The 22,835-nt window shown below is 42.1% G+C and overlaps 2 protein-coding genes across 4 annotated transcripts in view; one reads left to right on the forward strand and one right to left on the reverse strand.

Moving 5' to 3' along the window:
* Positions 1–23: 23 nt before the first annotated feature.
* LOC142376639 (THAP domain-containing protein 6-like) lies at positions 24–21,281 on the reverse strand. 3 transcript variants are annotated; one of them, XM_075460066.1, is made up of 5 exons: positions 21,055–21,281; positions 6,977–7,169; positions 6,723–6,824; positions 2,884–3,115; positions 24–1,585 (listed from the first exon to the last, which is right to left on the reverse strand). In XM_075460066.1, exons 1-5 carry the CDS (start codon positions 21,084–21,086, stop codon positions 1,557–1,559), a joined length of 588 nt encoding a protein of 195 aa, XP_075316181.1. In that variant the 5' UTR covers positions 21,087–21,281; the 3' UTR covers positions 24–1,556. The 3 variants fall into 3 exon arrangements, with proteins under 3 accessions (XP_075316181.1, XP_075316179.1, XP_075316180.1); XM_075460064.1 differs by lacking the exon at positions 21,055–21,281 and adding an exon at positions 9,015–10,898; XM_075460065.1 differs by lacking the exon at positions 21,055–21,281 and adding an exon at positions 9,015–10,897 and having other exon boundaries at positions 24–1,522.
* The window catches only part of ippk (inositol 1,3,4,5,6-pentakisphosphate 2-kinase), a 34,381-nt gene continuing 30,336 nt past the window's right edge, over positions 18,791–22,835 (forward strand). Inside the window, exon 1 of the mRNA XM_075460063.1 lies at positions 18,791–19,028. Coding sequence (XP_075316178.1) covers positions 18,948–19,028 — 81 coding nt within the window. The 5' untranslated portion in view covers positions 18,791–18,947. The remainder of the gene's footprint in view (positions 19,029–22,835) is intronic.

Below are 22,835 nucleotides of genomic sequence, written 5' to 3' on the forward strand. Positions count from 1 at the left end.
GAACATGGAAAACAAGTCAAATGTTTTTACTTTTTATCATTTAATGAGAGCAACACGTCTCAGAAAGAGACTAAAACAGCTGGAGGACCACCTTACAACTAATCAGGTTAATTAGAAACGGGGTATTAAAAAGAGCACCTTAGAGAGGCAGAGTCTCAGAAGTAAAGATGGGCAGAGGTTCGTCGTCTGCAAAAACCTGCCAACAAATCAAGAATCACTCTCAGGAAACTCCCTCGATGTGAAATTATTCCATCAGACAGAATTCACCGAAGATTCAGAGAATCTGGAGACATTTCTGTGACCTTCGGGCGGCTTCCAGGCAGCTTTGCATTAAAAACAGACCTGATTCTGTCCTGGAAATCAGTGCCTGGGCTCAGGAACACCTCCAGGAATCAGCGTAACCTCCACAGCTGCAGGTTAGAGCTCCATCAGGCAGAGGAGCAGCCAGATGTGAACATGATCCAGAAACTGCCGTCTCCTCTGGACCAAAGTGCCTTTAAGATGGACTGAAGCAAAGAGGGAAACTGTTCTGTGGTCAGATGGATCAGAACCTGACGCTGCGTCCTCCAGACTAAAGATCAAATCAAATCAAATGTATTTATAGCACATTTCATGTACAAACAGTTCAAAGTGCTTTACATAAAATAAAAGCATTGCAGCAGGGAGTGGAAGAAGCATTAAAATACATAAAAGAATATAAAGAGAAACAAATAAAATCATTTAAATGAATTTAAAAACCAGCAACAGTCCAGATAAGTTCAAAGATATCGTGCAGATTTCATGCATAGACACATGAGAACAGAAATGTTTTTAACCTGGATTTAAAAATGTCTCCATTTGGTGAAAGTTTAATCTCCACTGGCAGTTTGTTCCACTTGTTTGCAGCATAACAGCTAAATGCTGCTTCTCCATGTTTAGTCTGGACTCTGGACTGGACCAGCTGACCTGAGTCCTTGGATCTCAGAGCTCTGCTGGCTTTATATTCTCTGAACAGATCACAGATTGTAAACCATCAGCAGGCTTTTAAAATCTATTCTGTGACTGACCAGCAGAGGGAGCATGCAGCTGGTTATCGGCCCTCGGCTCCTCTTTGAATACGAGGCCAGATCAGGTCAGCAGCTGCAGGAACTTACTTTCTGAATAAAGTGATGCGATTGATTCCAAATATTCAAACCAAACAGGTTATTTTAATGCCCAGATGGTTCAAGTGGCAGAACTTTTGAAATATTCAAAGAAAGAACAGCAACAATCTTCCCCAGAAAACTATTCAGAGTAAATCACGCCTTTCATGAACTGGAGCTAAAACGGTTGCTTTCCTGTGCCGGCTTTGCCGTGTGGTGCAGCTTAACAGTTCCAGTGGGTCAGAACGGTGGTTGTTGATGCCAAATTGTGTCTCCAGCATCATCTGCGCCCATCTCCTCACGGACCACGTGCGTGTCCTCGCCCTGAGGGGACCCGGCGGGTCGCCTTCCTGCTGCTCCCCCCACCCCGACCGGGCCTGGGGTGGGATGCAGCTCTCATCCTGCAAAGAGGGAACAGCGTCCGTCAGCAGGCTGTCACGGCACACGCCGCAAGAGACCCTGATCTGAAATTCAGCAAGAACAAACTAATCAGTGCTGACCCCTTTAAAGGGACAGTTCGCCTCTTCTGACATGAAGCTGTGTAACATCCCATATCAGCAACATCATTTCTGAACATCTTCTTACCCCCTGCTGCGTCCTGTGAGCAGAGTTCCAGCCTCGTTTTGGTGTTGATGAAGGTAGTCCGGCTAGTTGGCTGGGGTTTAAAAAATAAAGAGTTTTGCTTCTCAGAACAATATGCGTTCAACAGAGTAATACATTTGCATCACAAAATGGTTCTCCAGGAAAAAGTCAGAGCTCACAATCTCTTGGCCCTATTTTCTCTCCGGCTTGCACCATGTATAAAATATATTTTATAAAAATATTATATTATTTCAATATATTAAAATATAACATTTTAAAATATATTTTATAAAGTATTATATATAATATTTTATAAAATATTATCTATTTTGTTATATTTTATAAAAATTATATATTTATAATATTTGATTATTTTAATATATTAACATATATTTATTATAATAAAATACCATCATGATAAATATAATTATTATTAAATAATAATAAATAAACCATAAATAATTTATTAAATAATAAATTAAATTCGTATCACTGCCTGCTGCGCAGACCGAGCAGCAAACACCGTAACAGGCGCGGCTGTCGGCAGCAGGCAGTGATACGAATTTAATTTATTATTTAATAAATTATTTATGGTTTATTTATTATTATTTAATAATAATTATATTTATCATGATGGTATTTTATTATAATAAATATATTTTAATATATTAAAATAATCAAATATTATAAATATATAATTTTTATAAAATATAACAAAATAGATAATATTTTATAAAATATTATATATATATATATATATATATATATATAATACTTTATAAAATATATTTTATACATGGTGCAAGCCAGAGAGAAAATAGGGCCAAGAGATTGTGAGGTCTGACTTTTTCCTGGAGAACCATTTTGTGATGCAAATGTATTACTCTGTTGAACGCATATTGTTCTGAGAAGCAAAAGGCTTTATTTTTTAAACCCCAGCCAACTAGCCGGACTACCTTCATCAACACCAAAACGAGGCTGGAACTCTGCTCACAGGACGCAGCAGGGGGTAAGAAGATGTTCAGAAATGATGTTGCTGATATGGGATGTCACACAGCTTCATGTCAGAAGAGGCGAACTGTCCCTTTAAAGAGGCGAACTGTCCCTTTAACTGAGAAGACTCTGACACAGACGATAAGCAGAAATGACCCTATATAAAATATTAGAATAAGTATTGTACCTGAGCAGCATTGAAGCCGGCCTTTGAGCTCTTCGTTCATGAGGTTTTTCTCCCTCAGATCCTGCAGGAGAGCGTGCACGTTTCTCAGAAGAGCGTGCACGTTTCTCTGCGCCCTGCGCTCCCGCAGCATGCCGTTCCTCTTCTCGCGCTCCAGCCTCTCCACTCGAGCCAGAGCTTCCCTAAATCTGGCCTTCAGCACAGTGGGAGAAGCAGGCAAAGCGTAACTGTGGTCCTGGAGGAAAGAGGGAAGGAAATATATATCAGGATGTTTTCTGATTTTTAGACTGGAACTACTACGCTGAGAAGACAATTCAACTTGGCAGAGTTTACAGATGACTTTGGTTCTGTTGACTCCGCCGTCTGGAAGAACTTTAAAATGAAAATGGCCGAGTAAAAGTTCCGTACCCTTCTCCATGTTTGGTGGATCCGCCGATTACTTTCTTTTCCTGTTCCACAGCAGACAGCAGCAGACTTTTACAAAATAAAAGCCTGTGAGCAACAGACTTTTACAAAATAAAAGCCTGTGAGCAGCAGACTTTTACAAAATAAAAGCCTGTGAGCAACAGACTTTTACAAAATAAAAGCCTGTGAGCAGCAGACTTTTACAAAATAAAAGCCTGTGAGCGACAGACTTTTACAAAATAAAAGCCTGTGAGCAACAGACTTTTACAAAATAAAAGCCTGTGAGCAACAGACTTTTACAAAATAAAAGCCTGTGAGCAACAGACTTTTACAAAATAAAAGCCTGTGAGCAACAGACTTTTACAAAATAAAAGCCTGTGAGCAACAGACTTTTACAAAATAAAAGCCTGTGAGCAACAGACTTTTACAGAATAAAAGCCTGTGAGCAACAGACTTTTACAAAACAAAAGCCTGTGAGTAACAGACTTTTACAAAATAAAAGCCTGTGAGCAACAGACTTTTACAAAATAAAAGCCTGTGAGCAGCAGACTTACAAAATAAAAGCCTGTGAGCAACAGACTTTTACAAAATAAAAGCCTGTGAGCAACAGACTTTTACAAAATAAAAGCCTGTGAGCAACAGACTTTTACAAAATAAAAGCCTGTGAGCAACAGACTTTTACAAAATAAAAGCCTGTGAGCAACAGACTTTTACAAAATAAAAGCCTGTGAGCAACAGACTTTTACAAAATAAAAGCCTGTGAGCAACAGACTTTTACAAAATAAAAGCCTGTGAGCAACAGACTTTTACAGAATAAAAGCCTGTGAGCAACAGACTTTTACAAAACAAAAGCCTGTGAGTAACAGACTTTTACAAAATAAAAGCCTGTGAGCAACAGACTTTTACAAAATAAAAGCCTGTGAGCAACAGACTTTTACAAAATAAAAGCCTGTGAGCAACAGACTTACAAAATAAAAGCCTGTGAGCAACAGACTTTTACAAAATAAAAGCCTGTGAGCAACAGACTTTTACAGAATAAAAGCCTGTGAGCAACAGACTTTTACAAAACAAAAGCCTGTGAGTAACAGACTTACAAAATAAAAGCCTGTGAGCAACAGACTTTTACAAAATAAAAGCCTGTGAGCAACAGACTTTTACAAAACAAAAGCCTGTGAGCAACAGACTTTTACAAAATAAAAGCCTGTGAGCAACAGACTTTTACAAAATAAAAGCCTGTGAGAAGCAGACTTTTACAAAATAAAAGCCTGTGAGCAACAGACTTTTACAAAATAAAAGCCTGTGAGAAGCAGACTTTTACAAAATAAAAGCCTGTGAGCAACAGACTTTTACAAAATAAAAGCCTGTGAGCAACAGACTTTTACAAAATAAAAGCCTGTGAGCAACAGACTTTTACAAAATAAAAGCCTGTGAGCAACAGACTTTTACAGAATAAAAGCCTGTGAGCAACAGACTTTTACAAAACAAAAGCCTGTGAGTAACAGACTTTTACAAAATAAAAGCCTGTGAGCAACAGACTTTTACAAAATAAAAGCCTGTGAGCAACAGACTTTTACAAAATAAAAGCCTGTGAGCAACAGACTTTTACAAAATAAAAGCCTGTGAGCAACAGACTTTTACAAAATAAAAGCCTGTGAGCAACAGACTTTTACAAAATAAAAGCCTGTGAGCAACAGACTTTTACAAAATAAAAGCCTGTGAGCAACAGACTTTTACAGAATAAAAGCCTGTGAGCAACAGACTTTTACAAAACAAAAGCCTGTGAGTAACAGACTTTTACAAAATAAAAGCCTGTGAGCAACAGACTTTTACAAAACAAAAGCCTGTGAGTAACAGACTTTTACAAAATAAAAGCCTGTGAGCAACAGACTTTTACAAAATAAAAGCCTGTGAGCAACAGACTTTTACAAAATAAAAGCCTGTGAGCAACAGACTTTTACAAAATAAAAGCCTGTGAGCAACAGACTTACAAAATAAAAGCCTGTGAGCAACAGACTTTTACAAAATAAAAGCCTGTGAGAAACAGACTTTTACAAAATAAAAGCCTGTGAGCAACAGACTTTTACAAAATAAAAGCCTGTGAGCAACAGACTTTTACAAAATAAAAACCTGAAAGCAGCAGACTTTTACAAAATAAAAGCCTGTGAGCAACAGACTTTTACAAAATAAAAGCCTGTGAGCAACAGACTTTTACAAAATAAAAGCCTGTGAGCAACAGACTTTTACAAAATAAAAGCCTGTGAGCAACAGACTTTTACAAAATAAAAGCCTGTGAGCAACAGACTTACAAAATAAAAGCCTGTGAGCAACAGACTTTTACAAAATAAAAGCCTGTGAGCAACAGACTTTTACAAAATAAAAGCCTGTGAGCAGCAGACTTTTACAAAATAAAAGCCTGTGAGCAACAGACTTTTACAAAATAAAAGCCTGTGAGAAACAGACTTTTACAAAATAAAAGCCTGTGAGCAACAGACTTTTACAAAATAAAAGCCTGTGAGCAGCAGACTTTTACAAAATAAAAGCCTGTGAGCAACAGACTTTTACAAAATAAAAGCCTGAAAGCAGCAGACTTTTACAAAATAAAAGCCTGTGAGCAACAGACTTTTACAAAATAAAAGCCTGTGAGCAACAGACTTTTACAAAATAAAAGCCTGTGAGTAACAGACTTTTACAAAATAAAAGCCTGTGAGCAACAGACTTACAAAATAAAAGCCTGTGAGCAACAGACTTTTACAAAATAAAAGCCTGTGAGAAACAGACTTTTACAAAATAAAAGCCTGTGAGCAACAGACTTTTACAAAATAAAAGCCTGTGAGCAGCAGACTTTTACAAAATAAAAGCCTGTGAGCAACAGACTTTTACAAAATAAAAGCCTGAAAGCAGCAGACTTTTACAAAATAAAAGCCTGTGAGCAACAGACTTTTACAAAATAAAAGCCTGTGAGCGACAGCGCATTTTAGTGGTGGATAAGACCTTAAATGCTCATTTAAAGTTTGTGGTTTGAGGATTAAGTGCGAACTAGTGTTAAAACAATGTCGTCATTCTATCATAAATACTCCTGTTGAGCAAATGCAATCAATTTTGTGAGGTTCATTAAATAAACTGACAAAAATGTCCTCATAATTAACCCAATTCTTTCATTTTTAGTTAATAAAAAACACTATTAATTCAGCGAAGCAGTTAAATTCTAATGGAAATATATATGTTTTAGTAATGCAATCAGTGTAGTGACCTTACTTAACTTTTAAAAAATAAAAGCCTGTGAGCAACTGACTTTTACTATAATAAAATAAATAATAAAACCCAATGGGCGATAAAATATTTATCGACGTTAAATAATTAGCGAGTTAGTGCGATAATAACGAGTTAACTCGCCCAGCCCTAATTTAATATGACCGGGGGCTCATGCAGATACTCACATCATTGGAATGAGGTTCAGCTTGGGGGAAACGCTGAGGCACATCCACTGGAAGGTGCTCTTCTGCTTTCCTTGAAGCTTTTGTTGTCCTTGATGGTACTTGCTAAAATGTAAGAAACACAATACAACATTTTTTAAAAAGTGTACTGCACCTTTATTCTTAAACGTGCAGACAGTTTAAAAAAGTTTTAAAAAGTTATTAAGTGGCATTTAGTAGCTTTTAAATGCTGACATGAATCCAAACGGCACACACACCTTCTGTAGATGAGACGGGAAGTTAAAGACAGACGGTTTGACTCCGTGTCTCAGCCGGACAATTTGCCCTGTTCTGTCAAAGTCCTCCGGCTCAAAGTGCTCACTGCACAGCAACGACCTCTTAGTTGCCACAAAACCTTTCCGTTTCACTGCCCGTTCCCACTGTCTCTTCAGACTGCCGTCTTTGGGAAACCTTGAAAACAAAAAACAAAAATTAATTCCACCTAATAGAGCCAACAATAATCCATCTATTAGCCCTATTAGATGCTGCTTTCTGACCGATCAATCACAGCAGTCCAGGTCTGTCTTTTTTGGAACTGGTTATATGATGGATAGAACCCGGACTCGAAGCTTTAGGGGTTCTGTCCGTCCTCTCAGGGTTTATTTCACTGTATACTGTAGATCACAGATCACAGAATCCTGTTGCACAGGCTGGAAAACTGGGTTGGACTTTCTGGAGCGGTACTTAACTGGTTCAGGTCCTACTTAGAAGGCCGGAGTTATTTTGTTACTATTGGCAGCTATGAATCTGAGCGAGTGGCCATGACTTGTGGAGTCCCCCAGGGGTCAATTCTTGGACCTCTTCTGTTTAACTTGTATATGCTCCCTTTGGGTCAGATATTGCAGAATTTTAACATCATTTATCACAGTTATGCAGACGATACACAACTTTATGTGTCTCTGTCACCGGACAGCAAGACTTTTGCCAGTGTATTTTGTCTATTTTTAAAATATTATGGTCTCCATATTACTTTTATCTGTCATATTTTACAATCTTAATCTGTTTTTACCTTACGTGCCCAGAGGGACTACAGGTGGAAATTAGCAAATGTTTCTACAACCTGGCACAAGGCATCTCTTCTCTCACATTTAATGCTTTTGTGAATTGTCCTCGTTTAAAATAAATAAATAAATGACAAATGGCGACTGCAGCCCAGCAGACGTTCTGTGTCAGTGTCTGGAGGAAGTAAACACCTGGATGAGAGAGAATTTTCTACGATTAAATGAAGACCAAACTGAGATCATTCTGTTTGGGAGCAAAGAGAAGAGGGTCAGCGTTGGTAAATATCTTGAGACTCGGGCCCTTACAATCACTGAGCGAGTCGGTAACCTCGGAGTGTTGATAGACTCAGATCTGACTTTCAGCAGCCACATCAAAGCTGTCACCAAACTGCCAGTGGAGATTAAACTTTCACCAAATGGAGACGTTTTTAAATCCAGGTTAAAAACATTTCTGTTCTCATGTGTCTATGCATGAAATCTGCACGATATCTTTGAACTTATCTGGACTGTTGCTGGTTTTTAAATTCATTTAAATGATTTTATTTGTTTCTCTTTATATTCTTTTATGTATTTTTAATGCTTCTTCCACTCCCTGCTGCAATGCTTTTATTTTATGTAAAGCACTTTGAACTGTTTAGTACATGAAATGTGCTATACAAATAAATTTGACTGACTTTGTATAACAACCTTGAGGGCCACTGTCCTGCAGGTTTTAGACCACTGGTCTCAAACTGATCCCTGAAAGGGCCGGTGTGGCTGCAGGATTAAGTAACTGCACTGAACTGGTTGACAGTTCAGCCGTCTTAGATGTGAAGCCTCAAACTTCTCCCAAAAAAGCATGAACAGCCACTGATTTCTCCTCTTTCTGGTAATATGTTTTTTCTTTTCACCGTGTGGAAGGAGCCACTGCAGAAAGATTTCCTTCTAAGGTAATAAAAACCACTATTAATTCAGCAAAGCAGTTAGACTCTGATGGACTGAACTGGTTGACAGTTCAGCTGATTGAATGAAACAGGCCAGCTGTGCTGCTGCAGGGTGGGAACAGAATCCTGCAGCAGCACCGGCCCTTAGATGTTTAAAATATGTTTAAAACATTAGACAATGCAGTGCTTTCAACGCACCTGATTCAGATTAAATGGATCTCTTAAATATTTCTAAGTTCTGCACAAACCAGCTCATGAGGCACCGATCTGCCCCAGGTGTGCTGGAGCAGGGGAACATCTCAAACCTGCAGGAGCCCTTTCTTACATCTCACCTGTGGAAAGTGATCCCACGGGATCTGGTCTGCACGCTGCGCTCATTGGAGCATCCATACGCGGCACAGAAGTCCGGCATCGTTTCAGTCTCTCATCAGAAGTTCTGCTGATAATAGAACTTGTATTTGGGTCGTAAAAGCAGCATTTTTAACACATCCAGGCACCCTGTAGCATAGCTACATGTGTGACGTTTTTAACAAATCAATACGTTTGGAAATCGGTCCAAAATTAAGCGAATAATTCCACTTTAGGATCGGGGAGCACCTCTTTCCTTCCTAAGTTCCCGCACCGCCGCCTCTGCTTGCCCTGTACCAAGATGGCGGCGCTTTACGCACGTCCTGCCGTGGTGCTGTCCGCCCGGAGCCACGCCCCCTTCGCCCCGCCCCGTTCCTTCCGGCTCTGACCAATCAGAGCGGAGCAGTTGGGACATCACTGATGGGCGTTTTCTCAACGTGCTCGTCGGAGAGAAGGTGAAGTCAGACATATTTAACCGGAAGTTCACTCATACAAGCTTCAAAAGTAAAGCAACTTAAATTAAAGCGCCTTTGTTTGACTTATATTTGTCATTTAAAAGGCAAGCAGGAGTTTTCATTCATAACAAATCAAATCAAATCAAATTAAATTTATTTATATAGCACATTTCATGTACAGAACAGTTCAAAGTGCTTTACATAAAATAAAAGCATTGCAGCAGGGAGTGGAAGAAGCATTGAAATACATAAAAGAATATAAAGAGAAACAAATAAAATCATTTAAATGAATTTAAAAACAAGCAACAGTCCAGATAAGTTCAAAGATATCGTGCAGATTTCATGCATAGACGCATGAAAACAGAAATGTTTTTAACAAGCTGCTAAAAAATGTTCAGAAATCAGGATACTAATAAACCACAGAAGCTTATTCTTTTAGTTTCTTTTCTCAGCATTTCCAAGTGTTTATTTGATTTATATTCTGCAGAATAGTAGGCTGTCTTTAAGTGGCCTTCAGGAACACTGGTTCATCCCTTGAGTTAGGAGCCTGTTTTTCTGCCTGAATGGTTCACAGCTCAGAGTTAAGTGGCTTAACTTAACGAAGAAAAAACACATTCCTCTGAAGATGCTCAGGTACAAGGACTGAAAATGAGTGAAAAAGCAGAAAATGTCCAAAGAAAAACTCTGAAAGAGCTTCAGAAAGCTGGAGAACTGCTGATCAGGACACTTTAAAAGATTACAAGAAAGTTTGGCTGCTGGGAAGGAAAAAAATTAAAGAATTGTTAAATGTTAAGAGATTTTTGTCAGTTTATCTAATGAACTTCCCAAAATTGATTGCATTTGTTCAGCAGGAGTATTTCTGATAGAATGACGACATTGTTTTAACACTAGTTCGCACTTAATCCTCAAACCACAAAGTTTAACTTTAAATTTGCATTTATGGTCTTATCCACCTCTAAAATGCACTGATATCTAGTCAAGTTAGAGACGGCATCCATCTTAAATGCTGTTAACAACTTGCATTTAATGTCAGACAGGTAAATTACCTGTTTTCATCTGCTCAGCCTCCACTTCTGTAACAGTTTATTTGTGCTGTGGCCTTTTAATTCACTATGAAATGAGCACCATCTTTCTTTTCTTAAATGTGAAGCCTCAAACATCTCCCGAAACAGCATGAACAGCCACTGATTTCTCCTCTTTCTTCAGGGTAATATGTTCTTTTTTCACCGTGTGGAAGGAGCCACTGTAGAAAGATTTCATTCTAAGTCTGGCTGGGCGTATTAACTCGTTAATTATTTAACGCCGATAAATATTTTTATTGCACATTAACACAGGTTTTATTATTTATTTTATTCTTGTAAAAGTCTGCTGCTCACAGGCTTTTATTTTGTAAAAGTCTGCTGCTCACAGGCTTTTATTTTGTAAAAGTCTGTTGCTCACAGGCTTTTATTTTGTAAAAGTCTGTTGCTCACAGGCTTTTATTTTGTAAAAGTCTGTCGCTCACAGGCTTTTATTCTGTAAAAGTCTGTTGCTCACAGGCTTTTATTTTGTAAAAGTCTGCTGCTCACAGGCTTTTATTCTGTAAAAGTCTGTTGCTGTCTGCTGTGGAACAGGAAAAGAAAGTAATCGGCGGATGCACCAAACATGGAGAAGGGTACGGAACTTTTACTCGGCCATTTTCATTTTAAAGTTCTTCCAGACGGCGGAGTCGACAGAACCAAAGTCATCTGTAAACACTGCCAAGTTGAATTGTCTTCTCAGCGTAGTAGTTCCAGTCTAAAATATCACTTAAAGGCAAAACACACAACTGATAGCAGCAAGTCATTCAAGGAAACAGACAGTGGAGCGAGGCTTCTACATAAAAACTACAGAAAGATGCTGATGTTAAAAGTGTGTTTGCACAACAAATGTTATGGCACTTTCATTCATATGATAGATAGATAGATAAATACTTTATTAATCCCAATTTGGGAAATTGTTTTGTTGCAGCAGCATACAGTAAAGATATAGAATAGAATAAAATAAATATAAAATAAAATACAATAAATAAATAAAAATAGTGAATAAACATTCGCTATGTACAAATCTACAGTATTTTTTTTGTTTTTTTTGTTATTGTTTTTTAGGAGAGACTTCAAGCCTATTGAGGTTGAGTTCTCTTCCAGCCGGAGGGGTGGCGGGGGGGTGTTGTAGATGGTGATGGCTGCTGGTAGGAAGGATTTCCTGAATCGGTCCTTGTGACAGCGGAGCTGGATGAGCCTGTTGGAAAAGGAGCTCCGCTGTCCAACCAGCAGCTGGTGGAGAGGATGGGTGGGGTTATCCATGATGGATAACAGTTTGTTCAGTGTCCTCCTCTCCACCACAGATTCAAATGAGTCCAGTTTGCAGCCGATGACAGAACCAGCCTTCTTAATGAGTTTATTAAGCCTGCTGGCGTCACCGGCTCTGATGCTGTTCCCCCAGCAGACCACAGCGAAGAAGAGTGCACTGGCAACAACAGACTGATGGAACATCTCCAACATCTCGCTGCACACGTTGAAGGATCTCAGCTTCCTCAGAAAATAGAGTCGGCTCATCCCCTTCTTGTAGACAGCATCGGTGTTGGTCCTCCAGTTCAGTCCGTTGTCCAGGTGCACTCCCAGGTACCTGTAGTCCTCCACCACTGCAACGTCCTCTCCCAGAACGCACAGAGGCTTTGGAGCCGTCCTCCTCCTTCTGAAGTCAATGACCATCTATCTGGTCTTTGCCACATTCAGAAGCAGGTGATTTCTGCCAGACCAATCCACAAAATCCTCTACCAGCGCTCTGTACTCCCCCTCCTGTCCATCCCTTATACACCCAACAACCGCAGAGTCATCTGAAAACTTCTGCAAGTGGCATGACTCTGAGTTGTATTTAAAGTCTGTGGTGTACAAGGTAAACAGGAAAGGAGACAGCACAGTCCCCTGAGGAGCTCCTGTACTGCCAACCACCACATCAGACAGAACACCGCCCAGCCGGACATACTGTGGTCTGTCTGTCAGGTAGTTGGCAATCCAGGAGATGATGGACGTGTCGACCCCCATGACCTGCAGTTTGTCACTCAGTAGACCTGGCCGGATCGTGCTGAATGCACTCGAAAAATCAAAGAATGTGATTCTCAGAGTGCAACCCGATCCATCCAGGTACGAGTGAGCACGCTGCAGCAGGTAAACAACAGCATCATCCACCCCCAGGTGAGGCTGGTAGGCAAACTGTAGCGGGTCACGGGAAGAAGCCACCTGCGGTCTGCGATGCGTCAAGACCAGTCTCTCCAGCACCTTCATCACATGAGATGTGAGAGCTACTGGTCGGTAATCATTGAGTCCAGAAGGAGTCGGCTTCTTCGGGACAGGAACCACGCAGGACGTCTTCCACAGTGCTGGGATCCTCTCTAGGTACAGGCTCAGGTTAAACAGGTGCTGGGATCCTCTCTAGGTACAGGCTCAGGTTAAACAGGTGCTGGGATCCTCTCTAGGTACAGGCTCAGGTTAAACAGGTGCTGGGATCCTCTCTAGGTACAGGCTCAGGTTAAACAGGTGCTGGGATCCTCTCTAGGTACAGGCTCAGGTTAAACAGGTGCTGGGATCCTCTCTAGGTACAGGCTCAGGTTAAACAGGTGCTGGGATCCTCTCTAGGTACAGGCTCAGGTTAAACAGGTGCTGGGATCCTCTCTAGGTACAGGCTCAGGTTAAACGGGTGCTGGGATCCTCTCTAGGTACAGGCTCAGGTTAAACAGGTGCTGGGATCCTCTCTAGGTGCAGGCTCAGGTTAAACGGGTGCTGGGATCCTCTCTAGGTACAGGCTCAGGTTAAACAGGTGCTGGGATCCTCTCTAGGTGCAGGCTCAGGTTAAACGGGTGCTGGGATCCTCTCTAGGTGCAGGCTCAGGTTAAACATGTGCTGGGATCCTCTCTAGGTGCAGGCTCAGGTTAAACGGGTGCTGGGATCCTCTCTAGGTACAGGCTCAGGTTAAACAGGTGCTGGGATCCTCTCTAGGTGCAGGCTCAGGTTAAACAGGTGCTGGGATCCTCTCTAGGTGCAGGCTCAGGTTAAACAGGTGCTGGGATCCTCTCTAGGTGCAGGCTCAGGTTAAACAGGTGCTGGGATCCTCTCTAGGTGCAGGCTCAGGTTAAACGGGTGCTGGGATCCTCTCTAGGTACAGGCTCAGGTTAAACAGGTGCTGGGATCCTCTCTAGGTGCAGGCTCAGGTTAAACAGGTGCTGGGATCCTCTCTAGGTACAGGCTCAGGTTAAACAGGTGCTGGGATCCTCTCTAGGTACAGGCTCAGGTTAAACAGGTGCTGGGATCCTCTCTAGGTACAGGCTCAGGTTAAACAGGTGCTGGGATCCTCTCTAGGTACAGGCTCAGGTTAAACAGGTGCTGGGATCCTCTCTAGGTACAGGCTCAGGTTAAACAGGTGCTGGGATCCTCTCTAGGTACAGGCTCAGGTTAAACAGGTGCTGGGATCCTCTCTAGGTACAGGCTCAGGTTAAACAGGTGCTGGGATCCTCTCTAGGTACAGGCTCAGGTTAAACAGGTGCTGGGATCCTCTCTAGGTACAGGCTCAGGTTAAACAGGTGCTGGGATCCTCTCTAGGTGCAGGCTCAGGTTAAACGGGTGCTGGGATCCTCTCTAGGTACAGGCTCAGGTTAAACATGTGCTGGGATCCTCTCTAGGTGCAGGCTCAGGTTAAACGGGTGCTGGGATCCTCTCTAGGTGCAGGCTCAGGTTAAACAGGTGCTGGGATCCTCTCTAGGTGCAGGCTCAGGTTAAACAGGTGCTGGGATCCTCTCTAGGTGCAGGCTCAGGTTAAACAGGTGCTGGGATCCTCTCTAGGTGCAGGCTCAGGTTAAACAGGTGCTGGGATCCTCTCTAGGTACAGGCTCAGGTTAAACAGGTGCTGGGATCCTCTCTAGGTGCAGGCTCAGGTTAAACAGGTGCTGGGATCCTCTCTTGGTACAGGCTCAGGTTAAACGGGTGCTGGGATCCTCTCTAGGTACAGGCTCAGGTTAAACAGGTGCTGGGATCCTCTCTAGGTGCAGGCTCAGGTTAAACAGGTGCTGGGATCCTCTCTAGGTGCAGGCTCAGGTTAAACAGGTGCTGGAACACCACAGACAGCTGGCTGGCACAGGTCCTCAGAACTCTGGGGCTGATGCCATCAGGTCCTGCAGCCTTGACTAGGTGGAGTCTCTCCAGCTGTCTCTTCACCTGGCCAGTACTCACAGTCAGGCGGGGGAGGGGGGTTGATGCCTCAGTGGGGTAAAAGCAGTCCGGAGGTGAGGTGTTAAAGGCCCAATCCCAATTCTATTTTCTACCCCTTCGCCTACGCCTCGCCCCTACGCCTCGCCCCTACCCCTCGCCCCTACCCCTCGCCCCTTCAAACGTAGGGGTAGGCGAAGGGCTAAGAATGTCACCCCTTCGAATTGGGACAGCACTTCACACTCACGAACGTAATAAGTCCGCGCCGTCAGTTCTTACGTAACCAAAAGCGACAGCTTTAGCCAGAAGTAAACAAACATGACCGGTGCTGTGGTGTTCGCGCTGTCCTGGGCTATTCGGATATTTTTAGAAATATCTGAGTGCCATCAGGTGAAGGCGTCTTCGACATGTGGGAGCATTGCTGGATCTTGTTACGGTATGTAGAATAAGAAGTTAATGCAAATAACGCGTGTGAGTGAGCAGCTGGTAGCTTCTGGAGCCGGCGTGTGAATATGATAACGTGTTTGAAAGTGCTTCTAACTGTACATTTGTGATATTGTGTAATATAGAAACAATTTGCTTGTCTCGTTGGATTTGCTGATTCATTGACTGGAGTAGTATCCTAACCTAGCTGAAAGCATGAGCTAACGTTTAGCCTTTGTTACTCGCCTCGTTCCGTTTGGGATAAACATGCAGCTCATGCGTTTTTGAAACGGTTTTCTTTGTACCAGGTTCAGATTTGATGATTTAAATAAATGCACTGCATTGTGTGTGCTATCAATGTGTTGGTTTGGGAGGATGAAAGCCTGATCTTTCCATGTTTTTCTTTCCAGCAGACGGGTCGTCCTAAAAATTATTGCCCATTGGACCACAACATGTACCCCATTTTTTTTGTTATCCCTTGTATAATAAATCTCTTCATAGCAATATCCGTTCCAGTCGTTAATATGATGTTGATGTGATAATCATGCTCACAAACCTTATGTCCTTAATTTCTTTTATTAGGCTCACATTACAGACTGGTAAGGCAGCTTGTTTTCAGAAATAACAGCTCAAAGTGTCTGCTGTAAAGTGTGTGGTGCAAATATGGACAATAAACAGTATGAATATAAACAGTATGAATATAAACATTATGAATATAAACAGTATGAATATAAACAGTATGAATATAAACGGGCAACAGTGCAATCATCAAGAACGAGATGACCGGAGCAGGAACAGCGAAGGTGCATGGCGCATCGGAGGTGCTGCATGGGCTCAGTGATGTTCTGGGGGAACAAGACACGACATGACATTATAGCATGCACTTTCATCCATTGTAAAAAATTAAAAAAAGGTGTTTCAGAATGCGGTAGTGGTGGCTGTGTGTACAATAGGTGCATGGCGCATCAACTCACCGTAAAGTTTGTCTATCATGCGCTCAAACCGAGCTAAAAAGCGCTCCGTTTTCTGCTCGTGGCGCTTCTGCTCCTTCAGGCTCTCCTGTATCAGGTAATCCATTATGGGATTGGACTTCCTACTTCTTTTTGGGGATGGGGATGACTTTAGAAACAGATTTTCGTTTTCGGCGCTAAACCTGATCAGGCTCTTTGTGCTTGAGTCCCTGTGAATCAGTCACGTATATGAATACTTGTGATAATAGGTAGCGAAATGACGCTCAAAAGGAACTTCTCTATGGTTAACCAACTACATTGCTTGTAAATACTTGCGTTACAATTTAAAAAAACAACTCTTTCGCAGCACCTTCACATGCATTGACCGATTACTCCATGTAAAATAGCGACTTTTCCCATGTGCGTTTATAGCAGAAAATAACTACACATTGCCACCATGTTAAACTCACACAATACACCAGTTATCACAACCTAAAACGGTTAAAACAGTTGAATTATGGCAAAAAAATAGAAGAACTTACATTTGTGTGGTGCTCTCGCTTCTGCCATTTTTAAAAAGACTCGCAATCTCCCGGTAGTCGCGTTGTACTCTGGGAAATATATCATACCCCTTCAAACGGAGTCTGCCTGGGCGAAGCCCTCCGTTTCAATGGCTCCAACGGAGGGGTAGGGCTAAGGGGAACGGCTTTGGAAGAGCATTGGGACAACACTACCCCTTCACGTGAACGCGCAAAACGGAGGGGAAGGGGTAAGGGGTAGGGCCAAGGGGTGAATTGGGATTGGGCCTTAGTCCTCTCTGTCTCTACCTCTCTCTCAATTCAATTCAATTGAATGAGCTTTATTGGCATGAAAAAGTAAATGTATTGCCAAAGCATAAAATATAATGAACATGTAATGATTAATTTATATTATACACATTGTTTTTGCTGCAATAAAGTGCAGTGTGTCTGAGGGACTTGTTTTGAGGTGCATCCAAAATTGTAGTGCTCTTTTTTGTATATTAATGGCCAGTGGATATCTTCCCTACATATATATATATATATATATATATATATATATATATATATATATATATTTATATGTATATATTTATATGTATATGTATATTTATATATATATATATATATATATATATATATATATATATATAATTGTGGAGAAAAAAAGAAGTGTGAAAAAAAACAATATTGAAATGTAATGTTGAAGGTCCGTGTATGATTCACTTAAGAACTAAAAATAAAAATAAAATGAAAAAATGACTCGTTATCTCATTGTTTGTTTTTCAAAGGTGAACCATGAACTATTAATGACTCATGTAGGCCTATATTGTGTTACGTTATGCCAAGTATGAACAATAAATCCCGCCAAACCATGTTTTTTTTTTTCAGTGCTTCACGGATGACATTTAAAACGCATAAACACGAGTGTTATTCAGCGATATAGTATTAATTAAATGCGCTGACTGTTCATTGCTCCTATCAACCCGGTTAACTGAATGGAGCGAATCACCACTCCAATATGGCGGCCCTGCGTTACGTTCGGCCCAAGAGCGGTTACGTTCGTTGCTCAGTCTAGTGTTCTATATGATGTCTATGTTGTCTCCTGCCCTGAAGGCCTCCTTCTTCCTGTTCAGGAGGGCTTTCAGGTCACTGGTGATCCAGGGTTTGTTGTTGGGGAAACAACGTACAGTCCGTTCCGGCAGTGTGTTATGTTCACAGAACTTGATGTAGTCCGTGATGCAGTCTGTCATGCCATCGATGTTCTCTCCATGTGGCACATTTAAAATAAAACTAAATGCTAAAAGCTATACGCTACTTTTGAATTCATTTTTGGATTTTGCGTACAAATGCGATTAATTGCGATTAATCAGGGAAATCGTGCGATTAATTGAAATAAATTTTTTTAATCGTTGTCCAGCCCTAATTAAAACGTTAATAAAAAACACTATTAATTGAGCGAAGCAGTTAGATTCTAATGGAAATATATATGTTTTAGTATATATATTAGTTTTATTGATGGATTGATTTTTGTTTTAAATAATTAACTAATTATTATTATTATTATTATTATTATTATTAGTTAGTAGTAGTATTTTTATTAGAATTGGTATTATTATTGTTGTTGTTACCATACAATCATTGTCAACTCAACTTTATTTATATAGCCTTTTAACACAGCTGTGGCTGAAACAAAGTGCTGTACAACACAAAATACAAGGCATAAAACACAAGAACAATGCAAAAACAACAACAATATTACAACAATAAAACAATAACAGAAACAGAGTCTCATGCTGGGTTAAAAGCCGGGGAATAAAAATGGGTTTTAAGACGAGTTTTAAAAATGGGCAGTGAAGGGGCTTGTCTGATGTGCAAATATACAATCATTGTAAACATTGATAATTTTTTTGAGCTACTTGACCAATTTGAATAAAGAATTTTTCTATTCTATTCTAAAAGAATATTATCAAAAAAATGTAATCTAAATAAAGCACTGAAATTAATCAAATAAAGATGCTCACAATTAGCAAATTGAATTTACAACTAGAACCAAAAAACAAAAAAACTAACTTTTACAAATAGCTCCTACAATCAGTTTGTTTTCATGAAGATCATTGTTAGTTTTACACACAGTTGATGGACCTTTATTCTGAAGTTCCGGCCGGAAGTAGCTCTGTGAGCGGCAGGTAACATCCGGGGCCGGGTTGTTCCAGTTCCCGTTGAGATACTTTATAAATTACTGCTAGCAGCAAGCGGCATCAGTCGCGGTACTTGGACGTTTCGCTGCCCTTTTTATGTGTTACCTCCCCTGGTCGTTGACGAGAGCCCGGGTTTGCCGTCGCTTTTGTGATGGAACTGGACAAAATGGACGAAAACGACTGGAAGTATCACGGAGAAGGAAACAAGAGTCTGGTGGTCTCTCACGTACAGGTGAATCCGCTAAGCTAATGCTAAGCTAACGCGAAACTAACGCTAAACTAACGCTAAGCTAACGCTGAGCTAACGCGAAGCTAAGATAAGTTCTGCTAAAGCTGGAGGACTTCGCAGCCGCCGTCCTCCTCTGCCGTTTCTAACATTAAATAAGCCGCGGCTCGACGTTGTTGTCGGTTTAAACTTTTCAGGAAAAGCTTAAGAAACGTGTCGATAACGACGGGAGAAATGTCAACCGCCATGATTTTATTTGTTGTCTTTTTTCGGTTGTTCTGTGTTTGCTAGCTTAGAAAGCTAACGGGAGTACCTAAACACCGGAACGGACCGGAACGGACCCAGATTTAGCCAGATACACATTAAGAACTCTTGTAGAAGTCATCTAGTATATGTAATATCCAATGATTATAACCAAATTATTCCATAAAATATGAAAAGTTGTTACCTTGGTTTGAGAGTATAGATGGGAATCCCTCTCCTTTGTTGTGATGTCATGGAACCGGGATCTAAAAAACACTTTCAGCACCTCTGTAAATAACCCGCAATGGGTTTCTAAATTGCCTGTTTTTTTACTATTGTGGTATTGTTGATGTGTTTTTGATATGTGCATGGATGTTTTCCAGTAATTAATAGTAATTGGTAATGAATGTTGAAAAGGTAAGCTTTTATTTTAGTAAAAGTTACCTAAACCAAGGTAAGGAAAGGTCAGAGACACACACTTGTTTCTCATGTTTTAGGTGTTTTTAGGACAGGAAAGCTAAACCCTGACAGCCACAGCGGTGCTAACTTCTCGGCTAGCATCTCTCCCAGTGCTTCCTCACAGCAGCTGAACTCAGTCTCAGCTGTAGATTTAATCAAACATCTTTTCTGTGTTGTTCAATGATCCATGCGGCTGTCTCAGGGAAGGAGCAGCTTTCACTGACTTCACCCTTTTGTGTGTGTTGTCCTAACTTTGGAAAAAGTTTAGATTCACGGAACCGGTCGTATCAGATTGTGTTGATGCACTTTATTTACATCAGTTTTCTTTGTTATTACAAGTTTGCTGCTTAATCCAAACGATGTAAGCGATGTAATAAATAACATAGCACTTTAACATATTTTTAGACCGAAACTTCTGCTTTATTCATGTGGAAAAACTAGAAATCAAAGACGAAACGGCCCATTTGTGCTTGACTATTCTTTAGATATTCTCTGTACTTGTAGCTTAGTGTTAAACCTTTAACTTTGTTGAGGTTGAAACAGGTTTCACCCTTTAAAATAATTCTTAATTTGTAAGAACCAAGAAAAGAAATCCACTTGCAGTCTGTTCAGCCACATATGATTATTATTATTATTGTATTATGAGCTGGATGGTTGGGAATCTGTACGTCTGGATGGAAAATGTTCGATATTAGGCTCCTAGATGCGGCTGTGATCTCATGACTTGTCAAATCAGAGAAAGTTTGGCTTAAATGGTTTAAAAGGGATCTTTGTTATCAGCGTGTTCCCATCAGGCAGATGTTAAAATGGCAAACTGGGAGCTTTTTCACTCCCTCCTTACTCTTCGCTCCTGTTGGAAGATGACCAGGAAACACCAGTGAATGTTACTAACCTCACGTCAACATTTATGTGCTTACGTTTTGAGTTTTGGACTCGATTAACTGCCTGTCCACAGTGGGCTTCTAATGTAATCTGATTACTTAAGCTTCATGGAAACCAGAAACGGATTTACTGAAATAATTAGCTTTTCATTTGTCTGTGATCTGCGTTTTATGTGAGAGAAGCAGAACAAAGAGTTCATAGTTTCAGCCTCCAAACATTTGATCTTTTAGGAAAAGTTGACTTTTAAAAACTTTTTATCGCAGGATTGATGTTATAAAGTGTCCGCGGCCTCCTTAAACACCATATTTCTGATTTAAAGTGGAGTTTGTAGTCGGAGACGGATGTCCACGCTGGATCACTGCACACAGACTTGGTTTTACAGCGCCAGGCAGAGCCTGATGTGGACCGCGGGAGCTAAAATCTGAAGTTTCGCTCTGTTTCCACTCACCTGGAAGCTGAAAATCTCAGTTTTCTTGACATAATTCATCATAATCTGTTGTTGCGGAGCGTTGTTGCCGCCGGCAGGAATGACCTCCTGTGAGGCTCTTTGTTGCATCAGAGCTGGAGAAGCCTCTGACTGAACCACACCCTGTTGACTCATCACTGTGCTGGCTAAAGGGAGGGCCGTGTTGTTCTCATGTCCATCAACATGTGGAGGTTTTTGTCTTTTGCACAACCGGCTCCAGAGCAGCACAAAAGCCAGCCTTCTTCCTCCGTTTCTTCCCTTTCTTTCTTTCTGGCTCTGTTGCTGCTTCTGTTGCAACATCAAACTGCAAATACCGACGGATTTCTGCTTCCGTTTGGTCCCTTCCTGTAAGCAGCCTCAGTGTTGCATTCCCACTGTAGGAACCTTCTGCAGTTCCTAGAACCTTATCAGGAACGGGCCGTTTTTTTTACCTCATTCGGACACACAGGAACTCGGGACCACGGCCCTCTGTAACTAGGGACCACGGCCCTCTGTAACTAGGGACCACGGCCCTCTGTAACTAGGGACCGCGGCCCTCTGTAACTAGGGACCGCGGCCCTCTGTAACTAGAGACCGCGGCCCTCTGTAACTAGGGACCACAGCCCTCTGTAACTAGAGACCGCGGCCCTCTGTAACTAGGGACCACGGCCCTCTGTAACTAGGGACCGCGGCCCTCTGTAACTAGGGACCGCGGCCCTCTGTAACTAGAGACCGCGGCCCTCTGTAACTAGGGACCGGGGCCCTCTGTAACTAGGGACCGGGGCCCTCTGTAACTAGGGACCGCGGCCCTCTGTAACTAGGGACCGCGGCCCTCTGTAACTAGAGACCGCGGCCCTCTGTAACTAGGGACCACAGCCCTCTGTAACTCGGGACCACGGCCCTCTGTAACTAGGGACCACGGCCCTCTGTAACTAGGGACCGCGGCCCTCTGTAACTAGGGACCGCGGCCCTCTGTAACTAGAGACCGCGGCCCTCTGTAACTAGGGACCGGGGCCCTCTGTAACTAGGGACCGGGGCCCTCTGTAACTAGGGACCGCGGCCCTCTGTAACTAGGGACCACGGCCCTCTGTAACTAGGGACCGCGGCCCTCTGTAACTAGAGACCGCGGCCCTCTGTAACTAGAGACCGCGGCCCTCTGTAACTAGGGACCACGGCCCTCTGTAACTAGGGACCACAGCCCTCTGTAACTAGAGACCGCGGCCCTCTGTAACTAGGGACCGCGGCCCTCTGTAACTAGGGACCGCGGCCCTCTGTAACTAGGGACCACGGCCCTCTGTAACTAGGGACCGCGGCCCTCTGTAACTAGGGACCGCGGCCCTCTGTAACTAGAGACCGCGGCCCTCTGTAACTAGGGACCGCGGCCCTCTGTAACTAGGGACCGCGGCCCTCTGTAACTAGGGACCGCGGCCCTCTGTAACTAGAGACCGCGGCCCTCTGTAACTAGGGACCGCGGCCCTCTGTAACTAGGGACCGCGGCCCTCTGTAACTAGGGACCGCGGCCCTCTGTAACTAGGGACCGCGGCCCTCTGTAACTAGGGACCGCGGCCCTCTGTAACTAGGGACCGCGGCCCTCTGTAAGTAGGGACCGCGGCCCTCTGTAACTGGGTGTGCAGAGTGCAGCTAACGCTTTGTCAGGTAGTGGATCATCCGGGCGCCCGTGGAGGCTTCCAGCTGTGTTTCCTGCCGCTCCTCAACCAGCAGAATGAGGTCAGAGAACACGATCCGCTGCTTCACGTATCACTGAATCTGAATGACTGTGTCAG

The sequence above is a fragment of the Odontesthes bonariensis genome, chromosome 3 (genome assembly GCF_027942865.1).
Source record: "Odontesthes bonariensis isolate fOdoBon6 chromosome 3, fOdoBon6.hap1, whole genome shotgun sequence".
In the NCBI taxonomy this organism is placed as follows: domain Eukaryota; kingdom Metazoa; phylum Chordata; class Actinopteri; order Atheriniformes; family Atherinopsidae; genus Odontesthes; species Odontesthes bonariensis.